The sequence below is a fragment of the Cucurbita pepo genome, chromosome 20 (genome assembly GCF_057944985.1).
Source record: "Cucurbita pepo subsp. pepo isolate OVF chromosome 20, ASM5794498v1, whole genome shotgun sequence".
Lineage (NCBI taxonomy): Eukaryota > Viridiplantae > Streptophyta > Magnoliopsida > Cucurbitales > Cucurbitaceae > Cucurbita > Cucurbita pepo.
In genome coordinates, this window is record NC_141817.1 from 3,941,740 (window position 1) to 3,956,337 (window position 14,598).

The 14,598-nt window shown below is 37.5% G+C and overlaps 2 protein-coding genes across 2 annotated transcripts; both read right to left on the minus strand.

Moving 5' to 3' along the window:
* Nucleotides 1-8,903: 8,903 nt before the first annotated feature.
* On the minus strand, nucleotides 8,904-11,378 carry LOC147786392 (uncharacterized). Its single transcript, XM_087120741.1, has 3 exons — nucleotides 10,111-11,378; nucleotides 9,937-10,028; nucleotides 8,904-9,097 (listed from the first exon to the last, which is right to left on the minus strand). Exons 1-3 carry the CDS (start codon nucleotides 11,376-11,378, stop codon nucleotides 8,904-8,906), a joined length of 1,554 nt encoding a protein of 517 aa, XP_086976867.1.
* A 1,787-nt stretch (nucleotides 11,379-13,165) lies between these two features.
* On the minus strand, nucleotides 13,166-14,220 carry LOC111782466 (lectin). The gene is made up of 3 exons (XM_023663219.2): nucleotides 14,010-14,220; nucleotides 13,802-13,908; nucleotides 13,166-13,714 (listed from the first exon to the last, which is right to left on the minus strand). The coding sequence occupies exons 1-3, from the start codon at nucleotides 14,175-14,177 to the stop codon at nucleotides 13,333-13,335; spliced, it is 657 nt and encodes a 218-aa protein (XP_023518987.2). The 5' UTR covers nucleotides 14,178-14,220; the 3' UTR covers nucleotides 13,166-13,332.
* Nucleotides 14,221-14,598: the final 378 nt, after the last annotated feature.

Below are 14,598 nucleotides of genomic sequence, written 5' to 3' on the forward strand. Positions count from 1 at the left end.
GGAATGTTTCTATTAGGTATTAAAAGTCTTGCAGGAAATCCCTCGATTTTCGGGGAGATTACCTTTAATTATTTATTTTATTTTTATTTGATTTTATTTTATTCTAGAAACTCGAATCGTTACAATCAGACTCCATTTCCAAAAATTGGTAAATGGAGAGCAACAGAAGTTGGGTCTTGTTCATGCAGATATATGTGGTCCAATTTCACCAGCTTCAAGTGGCCAGATGTTGTGCTCTATAGATGATTATTTAAGGAATGTATGAAGTTAGAAACATTTTATGATTTCAAATGTTTCAAAACAATGGTGGAAAAGAAAATTGGAATGCCCATAAAATGTTTAAGGACAGACAGAGGAGGAGAATTGAACTCCGCAGAATTCAACTGTAACGACCCGGGAAAGAAAGAAAAAAAAATATATAATAAATAAATAAATAAAAGAGGAAAACGAGAAAACTTGAAAACGAGAAAAAAAAAAAAAAAAAAAAACTCAGTCGCCAGAAAACCCGCGAGTTTTCCGGCGACCGCCGAGTTTCGCGGAACCCACGTGAAACGACGGCCACAGCACGCCCAGCCCTCAGCCCACGACACCCAGCATCTTCAGAACACATGCAAAGGGAGAAAAAATAGAAAATTTAGAGAGAGAGAGAGATTTCGGACAAACGTCAGCGAGTGTCCAGTTTCTCCGACGAGCCCTCAAACCACCCTCAAACCGACACCAAACGACCTGTTACCACCATGAGAAGGATCCCTAACGAAAGCACAATAACTCAGGGTGCGTTTTGTGTTATTTCGTAAGCGTCGTCATAGGTAACCGAGGTCGAAAAATTAGGTTTTCTTAATCGTTCTTAGATCTGTGGCTTTTAGGAGCTTTTAGGCAGCAAAACTCCCAGAAAAGAAAGGACGACGAACAAAGAGGAAAAGGGAAGAAAGAGGACCGAAATCGGCAACGGAAACGCCGTGGGAAGGAGAGAGAAAGCTGGCCAGAAAATCGGCCGAAGTCCGGTAAGGAAGACGAGATCCACGGATCCGGGTCAACCCGAACCCAAAACCCAAGAGAGCCAGCCCATTCCTCCCTTGGCCTCTGCCTTCGGCCCAGCCCAACTACAGCGGCCCAAACCTCAAACCAGCCAAGAAGCTACGGTTCAGTTGAACCAACCCAGACTAGACCCACGGTCCAATTGAGCCGGCCTGCAAACCAAACACTTGCGGCCCAGCCCAGTAAGCCGAGGCCCAACGATTAGTCTTGGCCCAGTAGCCTTCCACAGCCCGCGACCCGAACCACGACCCGAACCGGACTGCGACCCGCGCTTCGACCTGACACTACCGCTCGCCATGGCTCTCTCTGCTGCCGCCACGTGTCACATAGTGGCGTAGGCAGTCCCTCGGCTCGGCTCGGCGCAAACGGCTCGGCTCCCTCCGGTGACGCTCCGGCGGCTCCTCCGGCGGCTGTTCGGCTCGGCTCACCTGTTTTCAGCCCGGTTTCCACTGTTTCGACCCTCTCGGATCTGTTTTCAGCCCCGATTAAGGTATCCGAGGCTGTTTTAGAGCCGTATTTCACATTTATTAAAGTATAGGTAAATTAATTGTGAAATACTAACGGAAAGTGGTGAACGGTGTGATAGGAAACAAACCCCGGCGACGTAGGAAGCAGCTCTTACGGAACGGAAGCTTACGTTTAGCTATTTAGGGAGTACTTCGGCCAAGGCCAACCAAGTAAGTGGCCTTACTATAGGATAGGCTAAATAATTGTATGAGTTATGATGATGTGTGGATTATGAGGCTTGATGATATGTGCGGTATATACATATTTTGTTGAGTGACGCTTGATATGTTTGACGCACGTTGTGGCATTATGATGAGCATGATGATTGCATGATTTTTACCTTAATATGATGATGTTTTCCATATTGAGCATGCTAGATGATGATGAGTGCCATATTGCATCATGTCATTAGATCGACGTAGGACACAACCCTAAGAGCATGAAAATGATATTAATATAAATATCCACGAGTATGCGTTACCTAGAGTAACAAAGAGATGAGACTAGAGGGTTGTGTCAGAAGAGACATTACGATGGATTTAGAGGGACCTCATGCATTTTGTATGTTCATAAGCATAGGGCTACTTCCCTTAGAGACGATGAGTGCGGACGCGCACCTTATGATGAGCGCGAATGCGCACAGGTGCGAAAGCACACAGATGAGGGTGTTCATGAGGCGCATGACACTATGGGGTTCCGCTGACCTCCGGACGTCGCTACAGATTAGCTTGACCAGAGGGTCCAGGGGGTGTGCGAGCGCCCTGGGGACTCACACTCGCACGTGTGAGTCGTGTGTAGGGAAGTACTACACATCCAATTTGTCCGAGACTGGAGGCCACCCCTAAGATGATTAGAGATAGGTCCCTAAATCATGATTGCATGTGTTTGCATTTGCATGGCCCTTATAATGGGGCAACTTAGTGAGTATTCTTTGAAATACTCAGGCCGTGTGCCACATCATTTTTCAGGTAAAGGCAAGGCGCACTTGTACGGAGTACGGCGGCATCGCGAGCAGAGACTTTGGCACGTGCATAGGGTAGATTCATATTTAAATTTCTAGTCTTAAGTTAGAATAGGTTGTTTTGCATTTCATTGTTTTAAATTATTTTGTATTTGTTTTTGTTTCTCTAAATTTCAGTGTTTCATATTTAAACACGTAAGACCATGACTGTGTTTTCCAGAGAAGAAGTTGTTTTAAACGTTTTTTTGAAAGTTTACGTTATCAACTATGTTCATGTAAGAGTTATATTTCCTCATTATAGATGAGCATGAGACGTTAGTAGCGACTCTGAGTATGTGGAAATTTAGGGTCGTTACATCAACAATTTTTGCAAACAACATGGAGTGAGGAGACAATTGACCTCATCCTATAACCCATAGCAAAATGGAGTGGTCGAATGCAAAAATCGCACTGTGATGAACTTGATGAACTTGGTAAGAGCTATGCTGACAGAGAAGAAAGTGCCTAAAAATTTCTGGCCTGAAGCAGTCAGGTGGATGATTCACATTTTGAATCGATCACCCACTCTTGCAGTAAAAGACATGATACCAGGAGAGGCTTGGAACGGAGTGAAACCATCGGTAGATTATTTCAGAGTTTTTGGATGTCTGGGACATGTCCATATCCCAGATACCAAGAGAAGCAAACTTGAAGTAAAAGTGTAACATGTGTTTTATTTGGAGTCATCAGCGAATCCAAAGGCTATAGAATGTTTGATCAAACTACAAATAAAACTATAGTAAGTCGTAATGTAGCTTTCGAGAAAGATTGTGAATGAGATTAGAAAGTTTTCGATGGTGAAACAAAATTGGACGGGAAAATATTGAATTTGATAAGAACATAGCCGAATGAGGAGAAATCAAAGAGGAAACGATTGAACCGATTGGTGAAACAATTGAACCAGTTGATGAAAATGAAGAAGGGGAAATCACGGAAGAAACGACTAAACCGGTTGCTGAAACAATTGAACGAGTTGTTGAAACAATTGAACCAATTGATGAAAACGAAGAAGGGAAATAGTGACTATGTCGAAGACATGGAAGATAGCAAGAATACTTCTTCAATTGGATTTACTGATAGTGATTATGTCGAAGACATGGAAGATAGCAAGAATACTTCAAGCTATGTGTTTATGACGAGTGGAGGAGCAATAACTTGGTCTTCTCGTAAGCAGCCTATAGTCACCTTATCAACCACAGAAGCTGAGTTTGTTCCTGTGCATGTCAAGTTGTTTGGATGAGGAGGATACTCAAAGGGATTGGTCACTCTCCCTGTGCATGTCAAGTTGTTTGGATGAGGAGGATACTCAAAGAGATTGGTCACTCTCAAATAGAAGGAACAAAGCTAATGTGTGATAATACTTCAACTATTAAGCTATCCAAAAATCCAGTTCTGTTCTAAACACATAAAAACGATTTAACTTTTGTAGAGATCTTACAAAAGAAGGAACTGTTAATTTATTATTGTGTGGTACGGGAAATCAACTTGATGATTTGTTGACAAAGCCTCTAAAAATTAAAAGCATTTCGGAAGTTGTGTGAAGAACTTAGTGCAGAGTTTTTCTTACCTTTAACTAATTCTTGACAAATAAAAATAAGTTGAAGGAGGGATTGTTAAAAGAATTTGATTATGTCAAAATAGTCCGAGTATTATTAGGTATTTAGTTTAAATATTTTCCAACATCTATTTAGAAGATTTGTTTTTTTTTTTTTTTTTTTTTGTATTTGTGGTAAATTTCTATTTAGGAGCTATTCAATAATAACTTATTTAAATTATATTTATATGTCATATCTATCCAAATATATATTTAACTAATTTAAATCTCATTTAAATTTAATTATTTAAATATTTAATATATCAAATACAATAAAAATATTTTTCTCTTCTATATTTAAAATATCTAATATATTAAATATATATTAAATATGAAGTGGAAGCATTTAAATTAAATATATTTTTCTTCTTTTATATTTAAAATATTAAATACTAATGTGAAGAATTCAAATTAAATATATTTTTCTCTCTTCATATTTAAGATATTTAATATATTAAATATTAACTTACTTATATTTAATATACCTTATATATTTATTATTAATTTCAACCATTCAAAAACATATTTTAGTTAAATGGATTCTACAAAATTAATTAATTAAACTCTTTAATTAATCAATTTTCATTCATTGACTATAAATTACCCTAAGTAGATATGGAATTGCACTTTTATGCACCGTATAGTATGTTATGTCCATTAATATATTCATTATAAATAAGTGATTCTTTACGAGTTGTTCTTATTCCAGCTGGGTCAAAAGTCCGTTTGTAATGACCATAGATTTCTACTTACCTAGAGTCGCTACCATCATCATAACATAATCATTTTGTGTAGAAATAAGTGTTTAAATTTTATCATAAAACATAAACTTCATCTTAAAACACTGACATGGACTTACTTGTTCGAAAATATTTTAAAAACGACATAACGAAATACTAAATGAAATAAATAAACATTAAAAGTTTAACTATTCTAACCTAAGTCTAAGAAAATAAATGCAGCTACTATATGCATGTGTCACGGTCTCGAGATGCGATGTCGTCGTCGGCCGTATAGGGATGGGTTGCTTTTATATGAAATACAAGTAGCATGTGGCTTGAGTATTTTAAAAAATACTCAGTAAGTGACCACCATACAATTCATGAGTGGAACCCATCATGTCAGTCTATTTTCATGCGGTGGCTTTTTTAATAGACAACTTAGATGTGTACTTAATTTTCCTGTACACGGTCCAAACGTGCGAGTATGGACCCACGAGTTGATTCGCCCACCTCCTAACCTCCTTTCTGGTCGGGCGAGCATCCTCTAGTAACCATAATGATTGTTTCCATACCTCGTAGCGTATGCGTCCGTACTATCGTGAAGGAATAGGGTTATCCCCCGATGCATGAACACATAATGATGCATGAGGTTCCAACATTTTTCTATTTTTTCATTATCATTTAATACAACCCCGCTTATTTGCTTACATTTATTACCCTATTTATTTGGAGTACAATACTTTTTTACTCCAAACACTACTGGTAAGAACAATATATTTTTTTTTTACCACTATGTAAGTACATATTATCTCATTTATGTAGAGTAGCAATATTTTTTTAACCAAAACACAATTTGAGGACATTTATTACCTCATTTATGATCATTTATGCATAGGAACAATATTTACTTATTCAAAAAATTAACCACTTACATTTATTATGTAACACCCTAATTTTTCTTGCCAACATCAAAGACGCCAAAGACGCTAAAGACGCCAGTGTATGCATGTCTTTAATAATATATGTAGAAATTTAAAATAAAACATTTTGAAGCGTGAAAAGCCACCTATCAACTTTTAATTGATCAAAACAACGCATACTATTTATCTAAAATCACTATCCTTGTCATAACATACTCTCTTAAAAATATACTTAGTAAGCAATATATTTGTAGACTCTCATCGCTTCCTTCTCCGAGTAGGTTCTAACGGCTTTCTTTGGTCTATACGAAGTATCAATTGATTCCTTATTGATCATCTACCCGTGTAGTCCTTAGTCCTTCATCGAGACTAGTTTATGACGTCACAGCGTCGATCTTGACTCATGTCTAAAATCAATAGAAGTACTCATACTAAACCACCTATGTGCATAGTCCCTACCTCTTTCAAGATCGGTTTATGAAGTTGCAGTGTCAACCTTGACTCATATCTACGCTCAATGGGTGTAACGGCAACAAATATAAAAAAAAAAAAAAAGAGGAAGAGAGAGAGAGAGAGAGAGAAATTTTGTCAGAAAAATCGCGTGAACCGGGTGGAGAAGACGAAGTCCGTGGACTTCAGTTCAAATTCGTATTGGGTATCCAAACGCCTGCAACCCCCAAACGCCTTGGCCCAATCTACTCAGTTGCCCAAACTGCTACAAAACTTCAGCCCGAGAACACGCGCCTGTAGCCTACTGACCATTGAATTCTCGAGGCCCAAATCGAACGTTTCGGCTCAATCCACATAGCCAGCCTACGCGACCTGCAACAGTCGTGACCTGCTACCCACAATTCACGACTCGCACACCCGCGCGAGACCCGCACCTCGACCTGAAGTTGTCTGCATAGATGTCGGTCTCCTATTGTGCCACGTGGCACACCTGCAACGAATGCAAACTCGTGCTCAAATGCGTCCCACGAGTGGAGACATTAGGAGGTCCGACACTTTGGTGATAGGTACACTACCCATTTTAAGTCATTATGCTTTTACTATATTTGATTTTTGTTCTACACACTCTTTTATATCTTTTCCTTTTGTTACACAAGCAGGATTCGAACTAGAACCCCTTATTGCATGTATTGTGTGTGAGTATCCCCGTGGAGGGAGACTTAGTAGCTAAGGATAGAGTAAAAGATGACCAAGTAACCATAATGTGAAGAATGAGATAGAAAATATAATTGGGAAGGTATGTATTATCATTGAGATTGATATCCTTTAAATAGGATACAAAGAGTACAAATGAGGAAAATATAAAATAATTAAATACGGTAAATCAAATCATAAATAAAGAATATTATGATATAATATCTAAGATATATTCTATAAATAATATATACTCTAGATATTATATCTCAATACTCCCCCTCAAGTTGGAGAGTGTATGTCAATCACACCCAACTTGTCTTTCAAAAAATAAAATTGATGTCTTCCCAAAGCTTTAGTGAAAATATCTGCCAATTGCATTTTAGTCGAAACATAACACGGTTTGATGATTCCAGCTTGTAATTTTTCTCGAACTATATGACAATTATTTCAATGTGTTTCGTACGTTCGTGAAAAACTGGATTGGCTGCTATGTGTAATGCTGCTTGATTATCACAGTACAATAATGCTGGTTCGGATAGTGAAATTTTCAAGTCTTGGAGAATGTATCTTAACCAAGTTAACTCTAAACAAGTATTTGCCATAGCTCGATACTCGGCTTCTGCTGATGATCTGGACACATTGGTTTGTTTTTTTGACTTCCAAGAAATAATTGAATTTCCAAGGAAAATGCAGAACCCAAAAATAGACCGTCTGGAAGTTCGACAACCACCCCAGTACAAGTTATTTTCAGATGGTAGTAGAAGTCCTTGGCCAGGAGTACCTTTGATGTATCTCAGAACTCGAAGAGCTGCCTCCCAATGTAGTTTTCTTGGTTCATGCATAAATTGACTAAGCATACGAACTGAATACACTATGTCAGGCCTAGTAACGGTTAAATATATTAATCTGCCAACCAACCGTCTGTATTTACTTGGATCATTCAACTTTTCTCCTTCTGTTGAAGAAAGTTTCAGATTTTGCTCCATAGGAAATTTTTCTGGATGTGCTCCTGTAAGACCTGTGTCAAGAAGAATGTCTAGAGCATACTTCCTTTGAGACATAAAGATTTCTTTTCTAGACCTAGAAAATTCAGTACCAAGGAAATATTTCAAATTCCCTAAATCTTTGATAAGAAATTTCTCGAGTAAACTAGTCTTGAGATGTTGAATTTCTTTGAGATCATTGCCTGTCAACAGAATATCATCAACATAGATAAGAGCTGCAGTGAAAGAAGTACCTTTACTCTTAGTAAATAAAGAGTAATCTGCTTTGGATTGAGTGTAGCCTGCATTTTGTATAGTGGTAGAGAATATGGAGAACCAATTGCGAGAAGCCTGTTTTAAACCATAAAGAGATTTATGGAGCCGACATACTGTATTCTCCCCCTGTTGGCGAATACCTAGCGGTAAAGACATATAGACTTCCTCGTCTAGATTACCATGGAGAAAGGCATTTTGAACATCTAACTGATGAGTGAACCAGTTTCGAGCAGCGGCAATAGTGAGTAAGCAACGAAGTGTAGTAAGTTTCGCTGTAGGAGAAAATGTCTCTTTGTAATCAACACCTTCAACCTGAGTGTATCCCTTTGCTACCAGTCGAGCTTTATAACGTTCAACAAAACTATCAGAGTTGTATTTAATCTTGTACACCCAACGACAACCAATAGGTTTATGGCCAGGTGGTAGAGGAACGAGAGACCAAGTATGATTATGTTCCAAAGCTGCAATTTCATCATTCATAGCTTGTTGCCATAGTGGATTGCCAATTGCCTCATCATAGGTTTTAGGTTCTGTCTGGGCTGTAATAAAAGCTAGAAAGGCACGTTGAGTAGGAGAAAAACGAGAGAATGAAAGGTAATGATGAAGGGGATACCTGGTGCCAGTGTTGGGACTTGAGCTAGAGGTTAAATGATTGGCTCCCGAAGACATCTCGTAATCATTATAATAAGCTGGAGGTTGTTTGGTACGAGTAGAACGTCAGAGTGGAACTGATGTATCAGGTGGGATAAGATCAAATTTAGTGGGTGAATCTGGTGAATCTGGAACTGGTGAATTTGGAGAAGGAATAGGAGGCGGAGGAGACGGCGAAGGATCATAATGGATGTTTGAGTAGGGTGGATCATGAAATGGTAAAATGGGAGTTGAAGGAGCTAATGTTAAAGTCTGTGAAGCTGATGAAAAAGGAAAATCATCTTCACAAATTTAACATCACGACTAATAAAATTGTTTTTAGATTGCATGTCATACAACTTGTAACCTTTGTGACCACAAGGATATCCTTCTCCTTCTCGTTTTAAATTTCTAGCTGATCAATTGCATCTTAATAATGCCACTCTTTCTCATAATTGTAGTATTTGCCCATTAGCAAAACAAACTAGGTTGTCTTTCCCAAAAAGTTCAATAACAACCTATTCTGCCTTTGATCTGTTACATTGTGATGTTTGGGGACCACATAAAATTCCAACCCATTCTGGTTTGCGTTTTTTTCTCACTGTTGTTGATGATTTTACCCGATGTACTTGGGTTTTTTTTATGCAACACAAATCAGAAGTACACCATTTGTTAGTAAACTTTGTTAAATTCGTTCAAACTCAATTTCATACTACTATCAAGATAGTTAGATCAGACAATGGGACTGAGTTCTTATCTTTGGAACCATTTTTTACTTCTTGTGGCATTGAATTTTAGCGCACCTGTGTCTATACTCCACAACAAAATGGAGTCGTAGAACGTAAGCATCGTCATATCCTAAATGTAGCTAGGTCTCTTCTTTTTCAGTCACAGGTTCCACTCAATTTTTGGGGAGAATGCATTTTAACGGCTGTTTATCTTATAAACAGAACACCATCACCATTGTTACCTAACAAGACACCCTTTGAAGCACTCTACAAACGAGAAGGAGAAGGATGACCTAGGCGTAAATGCCACAAATTAGATGACTGAGATACTTGATTTGCTGAAGACTTGATTGGAGATGAAGAAATATGATAGAGACCTCCGGATTGTTTACCCGAGCCAATCATCTTCTCCGTAGCCAAGTCCTGCATAACACAAGAATCAGGATAAAAGGTCACATAACATTTCAAGTCATTGGTAAGTTTGCTGATGGACATTAGGTTTAAGTTGAATGAAGGCACACATAAAACATTGTTTAATTTAAGGTCAGGATTAAAAGAAACATTACCGGTATGTGACACATGTGCTGTCCCCATTAGGACAATTTATTGTAGATATGGTGGTAGCCTTTGGTTTAGTCATAACAGAAGCTTTGGATACTATATGATCTGTAGCTCCACTATCGAGAATCCATGGATTAGAACTCGTAGAGTTAATAGAAAATGCAGATACTGGAAACAAACCTGCAACATTGATGTTATTATCAGAATTACCAAAAGGACGATGATTGAGTGCAGATAAGGCTTGTATAATCTGTTGTAATTGCCTAGAAGAAAATTTTGGGATGGAATTAGGTGACTGTTCTTCTGTATTCAACTGAGAAACATCGGCCATATTTGCAGATGATCGATATCCTCGATTGTTGCGTTGATTGAATCGTACTGCCCTTCTAGAATTATTTTTCTGTTGACATTGATATTCTGTATGTCCCATTCTATCACAAAATTTACAGTGAAACTTAAGGAATCGACACTCATCAATTGTATGACCACTTTTATTGCAGTGTTCACATGATTTATCCTTCGCGAGTTTTGAATATGTTGTTTTCTTCTGCACTGCTGATGCAATCGAGAAATTCTCAGTAGGTTCAGAAGTCACCTGACACTGCATCTCTTCTTGTACAAGTAATGAATAGGCTTGCCTCACATTAGGTAATGGAGTCATCGTCAATATGTTAGATCTCACCGTTTTATAAGATTCATTGAGTCCCATGAGTAGTTGCATCAACTTGTCTTCTTCGCGTTGATCAATATGTATTTGACGTTGATTACAGGTAAATGGCGTGCGGTATGCTTCCAATTCATCCCATAGTGCTTTGAGCTTTGTGAAATATACTAACAGTGTCATGGTTCCCTTTGACATCATTCCTATAGACCTTTGTATCTGAAAAATTGTTGGACCATTCTTTTGTGAGAATTGATCGTGAAGATCAACCCACACTTGACGAGCTGTCTTGGCATAAATAATACCCTCAGCGATATCTGCTTCAACTGAATGAGTTAACCAAGATATTATCATACTGTTGCACTGATTCCATTGTTCAAATTCGATTGAATTTGCATCTTGAGACGGTTCTTCAATTGTGCCATCAATGAAGCCAATTTTCTTTTTGGCAATGAGAGCATGCATAACTGATTTACTCCACGATTGATAATTTGTTCCATTTAATTTGATTGGAACAAGTGAATATCCTGGCTGATCAGAATGGTGAATATAATAAGGATGTGTTGAATCAACATCCGAATTTTTGAAGCTGTATTTGGCTGGTTCCGCCATAGAGAAAATTTGATATTTAAGAATACCAAGATCGGTGTTCTGATACCATGTTAAGAATGAGATAGAAAATATAATTGGGAAGGTATGTATTATCATTGAGATTGATATCCTTTAAATAGGATACAAAAAGTACAAATGAGGAAAATATAAAATAATTAAATACTGTCCATCAAATCATAAATAAAGAATATTATGATATAATATCTAAGATATATTCTATAAATAATATATACTCTAGATATTATATCTCAATACATAACCGATCAAACTCGAAGCGTAGCCCTGACAAGTAGTTAGCATGATAGACTTCTATGTAATACTAGGCATAGATTGGTTAGCTGAAAACCACGCTGGTATAGACTTTCGTAAAAAGGAAGTGATAATTTCACCGCTATCGGGACCCAACTTTAAGTTTAAGGGTACATGCATTGAGACTACCCAAAGGTAGTCTCAATGATGAGCTAACTGACTAGTTCAACCAGGGGGTTTGGCGATATTAGCATGTGTTATAGATGTAAGAGAAAAGGAAAAGAACCTAGACACTGTACTAGTAGTGAACGAATTTCTAAAAGTTTTTCGCAAGACCTACCAGGAATACTCCCTTCCCAAGCGGTAGAATTTGTCATAGAACTCGAGCCTGGAACTGGGCTTATTTCCAAAGCACTCTATCGCATGGCGGCAACAGAGTTGAAAGAACTTAAGGCACAGTTACAAGACCTACTGGATAAAGGCTTCATCTGACCTTGCGTATCCCCTTGGGGTGCGCCGGTGTTGTTTGTCAAAAAGAAGGATGGATCGATGCGCCTGTGCATCGATTACGGAGAACTAAATAAGAGGACAATAAAGAACAAGTACCTCCTCCCTCACATAGAAGACCTATTTGACCAACTTAGGGAGGCGACGGTATTCTACAAGATAGACCTTCGGTCAGGGTACCATCAAATCAAGATTAAAGAAGGGGATGTACCAAAAACGGTGTTTAGAACAAGATACGGTCTTTACGAGTTTGTGGTGATGTCGTTTGGCCTCACCAATGCTCCAACTGTGTTTGTGGAATTAATGAACGGAGTGTTCAAGGACTGTCTAGACACGTTCGTTATTGTGTTCATAGACGACATCCTAGTATACTCGAAAATGGACCAAGAACACCTCTGAGTTTGTGGTGATGTCGTTTGGTCTCACCAACGCTCCAATTGTGTTTATGAAATTAATGAACTGAGTGTTCAAGGACTGTCTAGACACTTTGTTATTGTGTTCATAGATGACATCCTAGAATACTTGAAAATGGACCAAGAACACCTCCGAAAAGTCCTAACAACCCTAGGAGAGAACAAGTTGTATGTCAAGTTCTCCCAATAATGTATGAACTTTATTGTGATATAATATAATTATAATGTCTACTATGTTTTAAATTCTCTTTATTTTATTTTATTTTATTTCGCAAAAAATTTGCCCGTCCTTTTTAGAGTCGAGTACCGATATTTACATAACAAATGTGTCAAGAAGCACGTCCTTACAGACTTATTAAGCTGAATTTGTTCCTCAAAATTGAGCTTATATAGAGCTTTACAACAGGGTCATTTTACCCCTTTAGCTTAACCTCAATATTTAGAGAAATTCTCATGAAGAAGCGGAGGGCAAAGAAGGTCTAGATCAAGCTAATAAAATGAGTGAAGATTTGGATATTTTTTCGATTAAGAGAATTTGGAAGCCAAACTTTTATATTTATTTATTTATTTTTATATTTAGTTCATACTTATATTTTATTATATCTGAAACAAAAAGGGTTTAAAACTTAACCATCTTGCCCGTAAACAAAAGGTCTATTATTTATTGTTTCATACTAGTACATTCTTTCATATTTGATTATAACACAAACTCTCGTTCCTCAACATCAAAATAAGTGTACTTTGAGTTTGAGAAAGAGAGATTGTGTACGCCAAGACTATTTTGATCATGAGCAACCACATCCCTTTGCTCCAATCCGAACACCTTTCACGAGCAGCCCTCTCTTCCAATGCCCTCCATGTTCAAAAAAGGAAAACTCGATCTCACCACTACTTCCACAGCCAGGGTTACCTACCTTGTACTCAACAACAATCTCAAACCACTGGTTTCGTGGCTTCCCCGACAGGCATTCCTGGCGCACTATCTTGCTCCCATCTGGCTTCTTCAATTCAATGTTCAGAGGAGCATCCCATCCAGAGGCTCTATCATTTAGTTGTACCTGAAGTGCTACTTCATACACAATATTTGGTGAGAGCATAGACTCATTGATCTTTCCACGAATGTTCAGCCAAGATACTTCAATAAGTTCTGCAACTTCGCTATTGCCACTGCAAGTTTTTAGACGCCCGAGTGAGTGATCAAGAAATCAACTTTTTATCATTTTTTTCCGTTGAGAAATTAGTTAAAAATTATACCAGGATCCCCATTTCCAGTATCTTTTATCTTCAATCCAGGCGATTGAGAGAGCTCTCGCAAATATAAAGTACCAATGGCTGTTTAACTTCTTATCAAAGATGTACTTCTGCGTAAAAAGAAAAGAAAGCAAATATTTTGATTTAATATGTTTATGATATACAAAGGTGAAGTTGAAATTAATATATATATATATATAGTTGCACTTACTATAGCTCCCTTGTTCAAGAGGATCCCAGCAACAAGTTGGTCATAAAGCTTAACGAAGGAGGGATAGTGCAGTGCTACGTCAGCATTCTTCAAAATAACATCCAAGCAATGACCAAGCTTCACTTCTCCTCCTAATTTCTCTCTCGCTTCCTTCTCTTTGTTGTCCATTATAGCGCTCTATTTTTTATGAACTGAACTTAGATATGAGTTAATGTGAGAGGGAAGAACGGATATATATAACCCCTCCTTTGCTACAACATTTTGAACCCAAGTTATGCACATTTGTTATTTTCACTTTTTTATTTTTTTTATTTTTTATTTTTTTTAACTATTTTATACAAAAGCAAGGAATTTTTTTAGCTTCCATAATAATCTCTTCTTTTTGATATATTCTTTTTAATTTAAATTTTAAAATCAAGAAAAATATATATAATTTTTTTTTTTAATGATAATCGTCATTGATTCCCAATACGTAACTAATTCTTAATATTGTTAAAAATATATTAAATAATGTATCTAATTTTTTTAAAAAAATTGTTAGTCTCTAGTGGTTGTCGTTGTATTTGCTACTTTGGTTGTGCTATAACTA

Coding starts and splice junctions, on each gene's coding strand:
- LOC147786392 (XM_087120741.1), bottom strand. CDS start 11,378: ATGGCGGAACCAGCCAAATACAGCTTCAAAAATTCGGATGTTGATTCA. Junction 10,029..10,110: donor AGCACATGTGTCACATACCG/GTAATGTTTCTT, acceptor AATGTCCATCAG/CAAACTTACCAATGACTTGA. Junction 9,098..9,936: donor GGAGAAGATGATTGGCTCGG/GTAAACAATCCG, acceptor CTTTTTCATCAG/CTTCACAGACTTTAACATTA.
- LOC111782466 (XM_023663219.2), bottom strand. CDS start 14,177: ATGGACAACAAAGAGAAGGAAGCGAGAGAGAAATTAGGAGGAGAAGTG. Junction 13,909..14,009: donor TCTTGAACAAGGGAGCTATA/GTAAGTGCAACT, acceptor CTTTTTACGCAG/AAGTACATCTTTGATAAGAA. Junction 13,715..13,801: donor TACTGGAAATGGGGATCCTG/GTATAATTTTTA, acceptor AAAAACTTGCAG/TGGCAATAGCGAAGTTGCAG.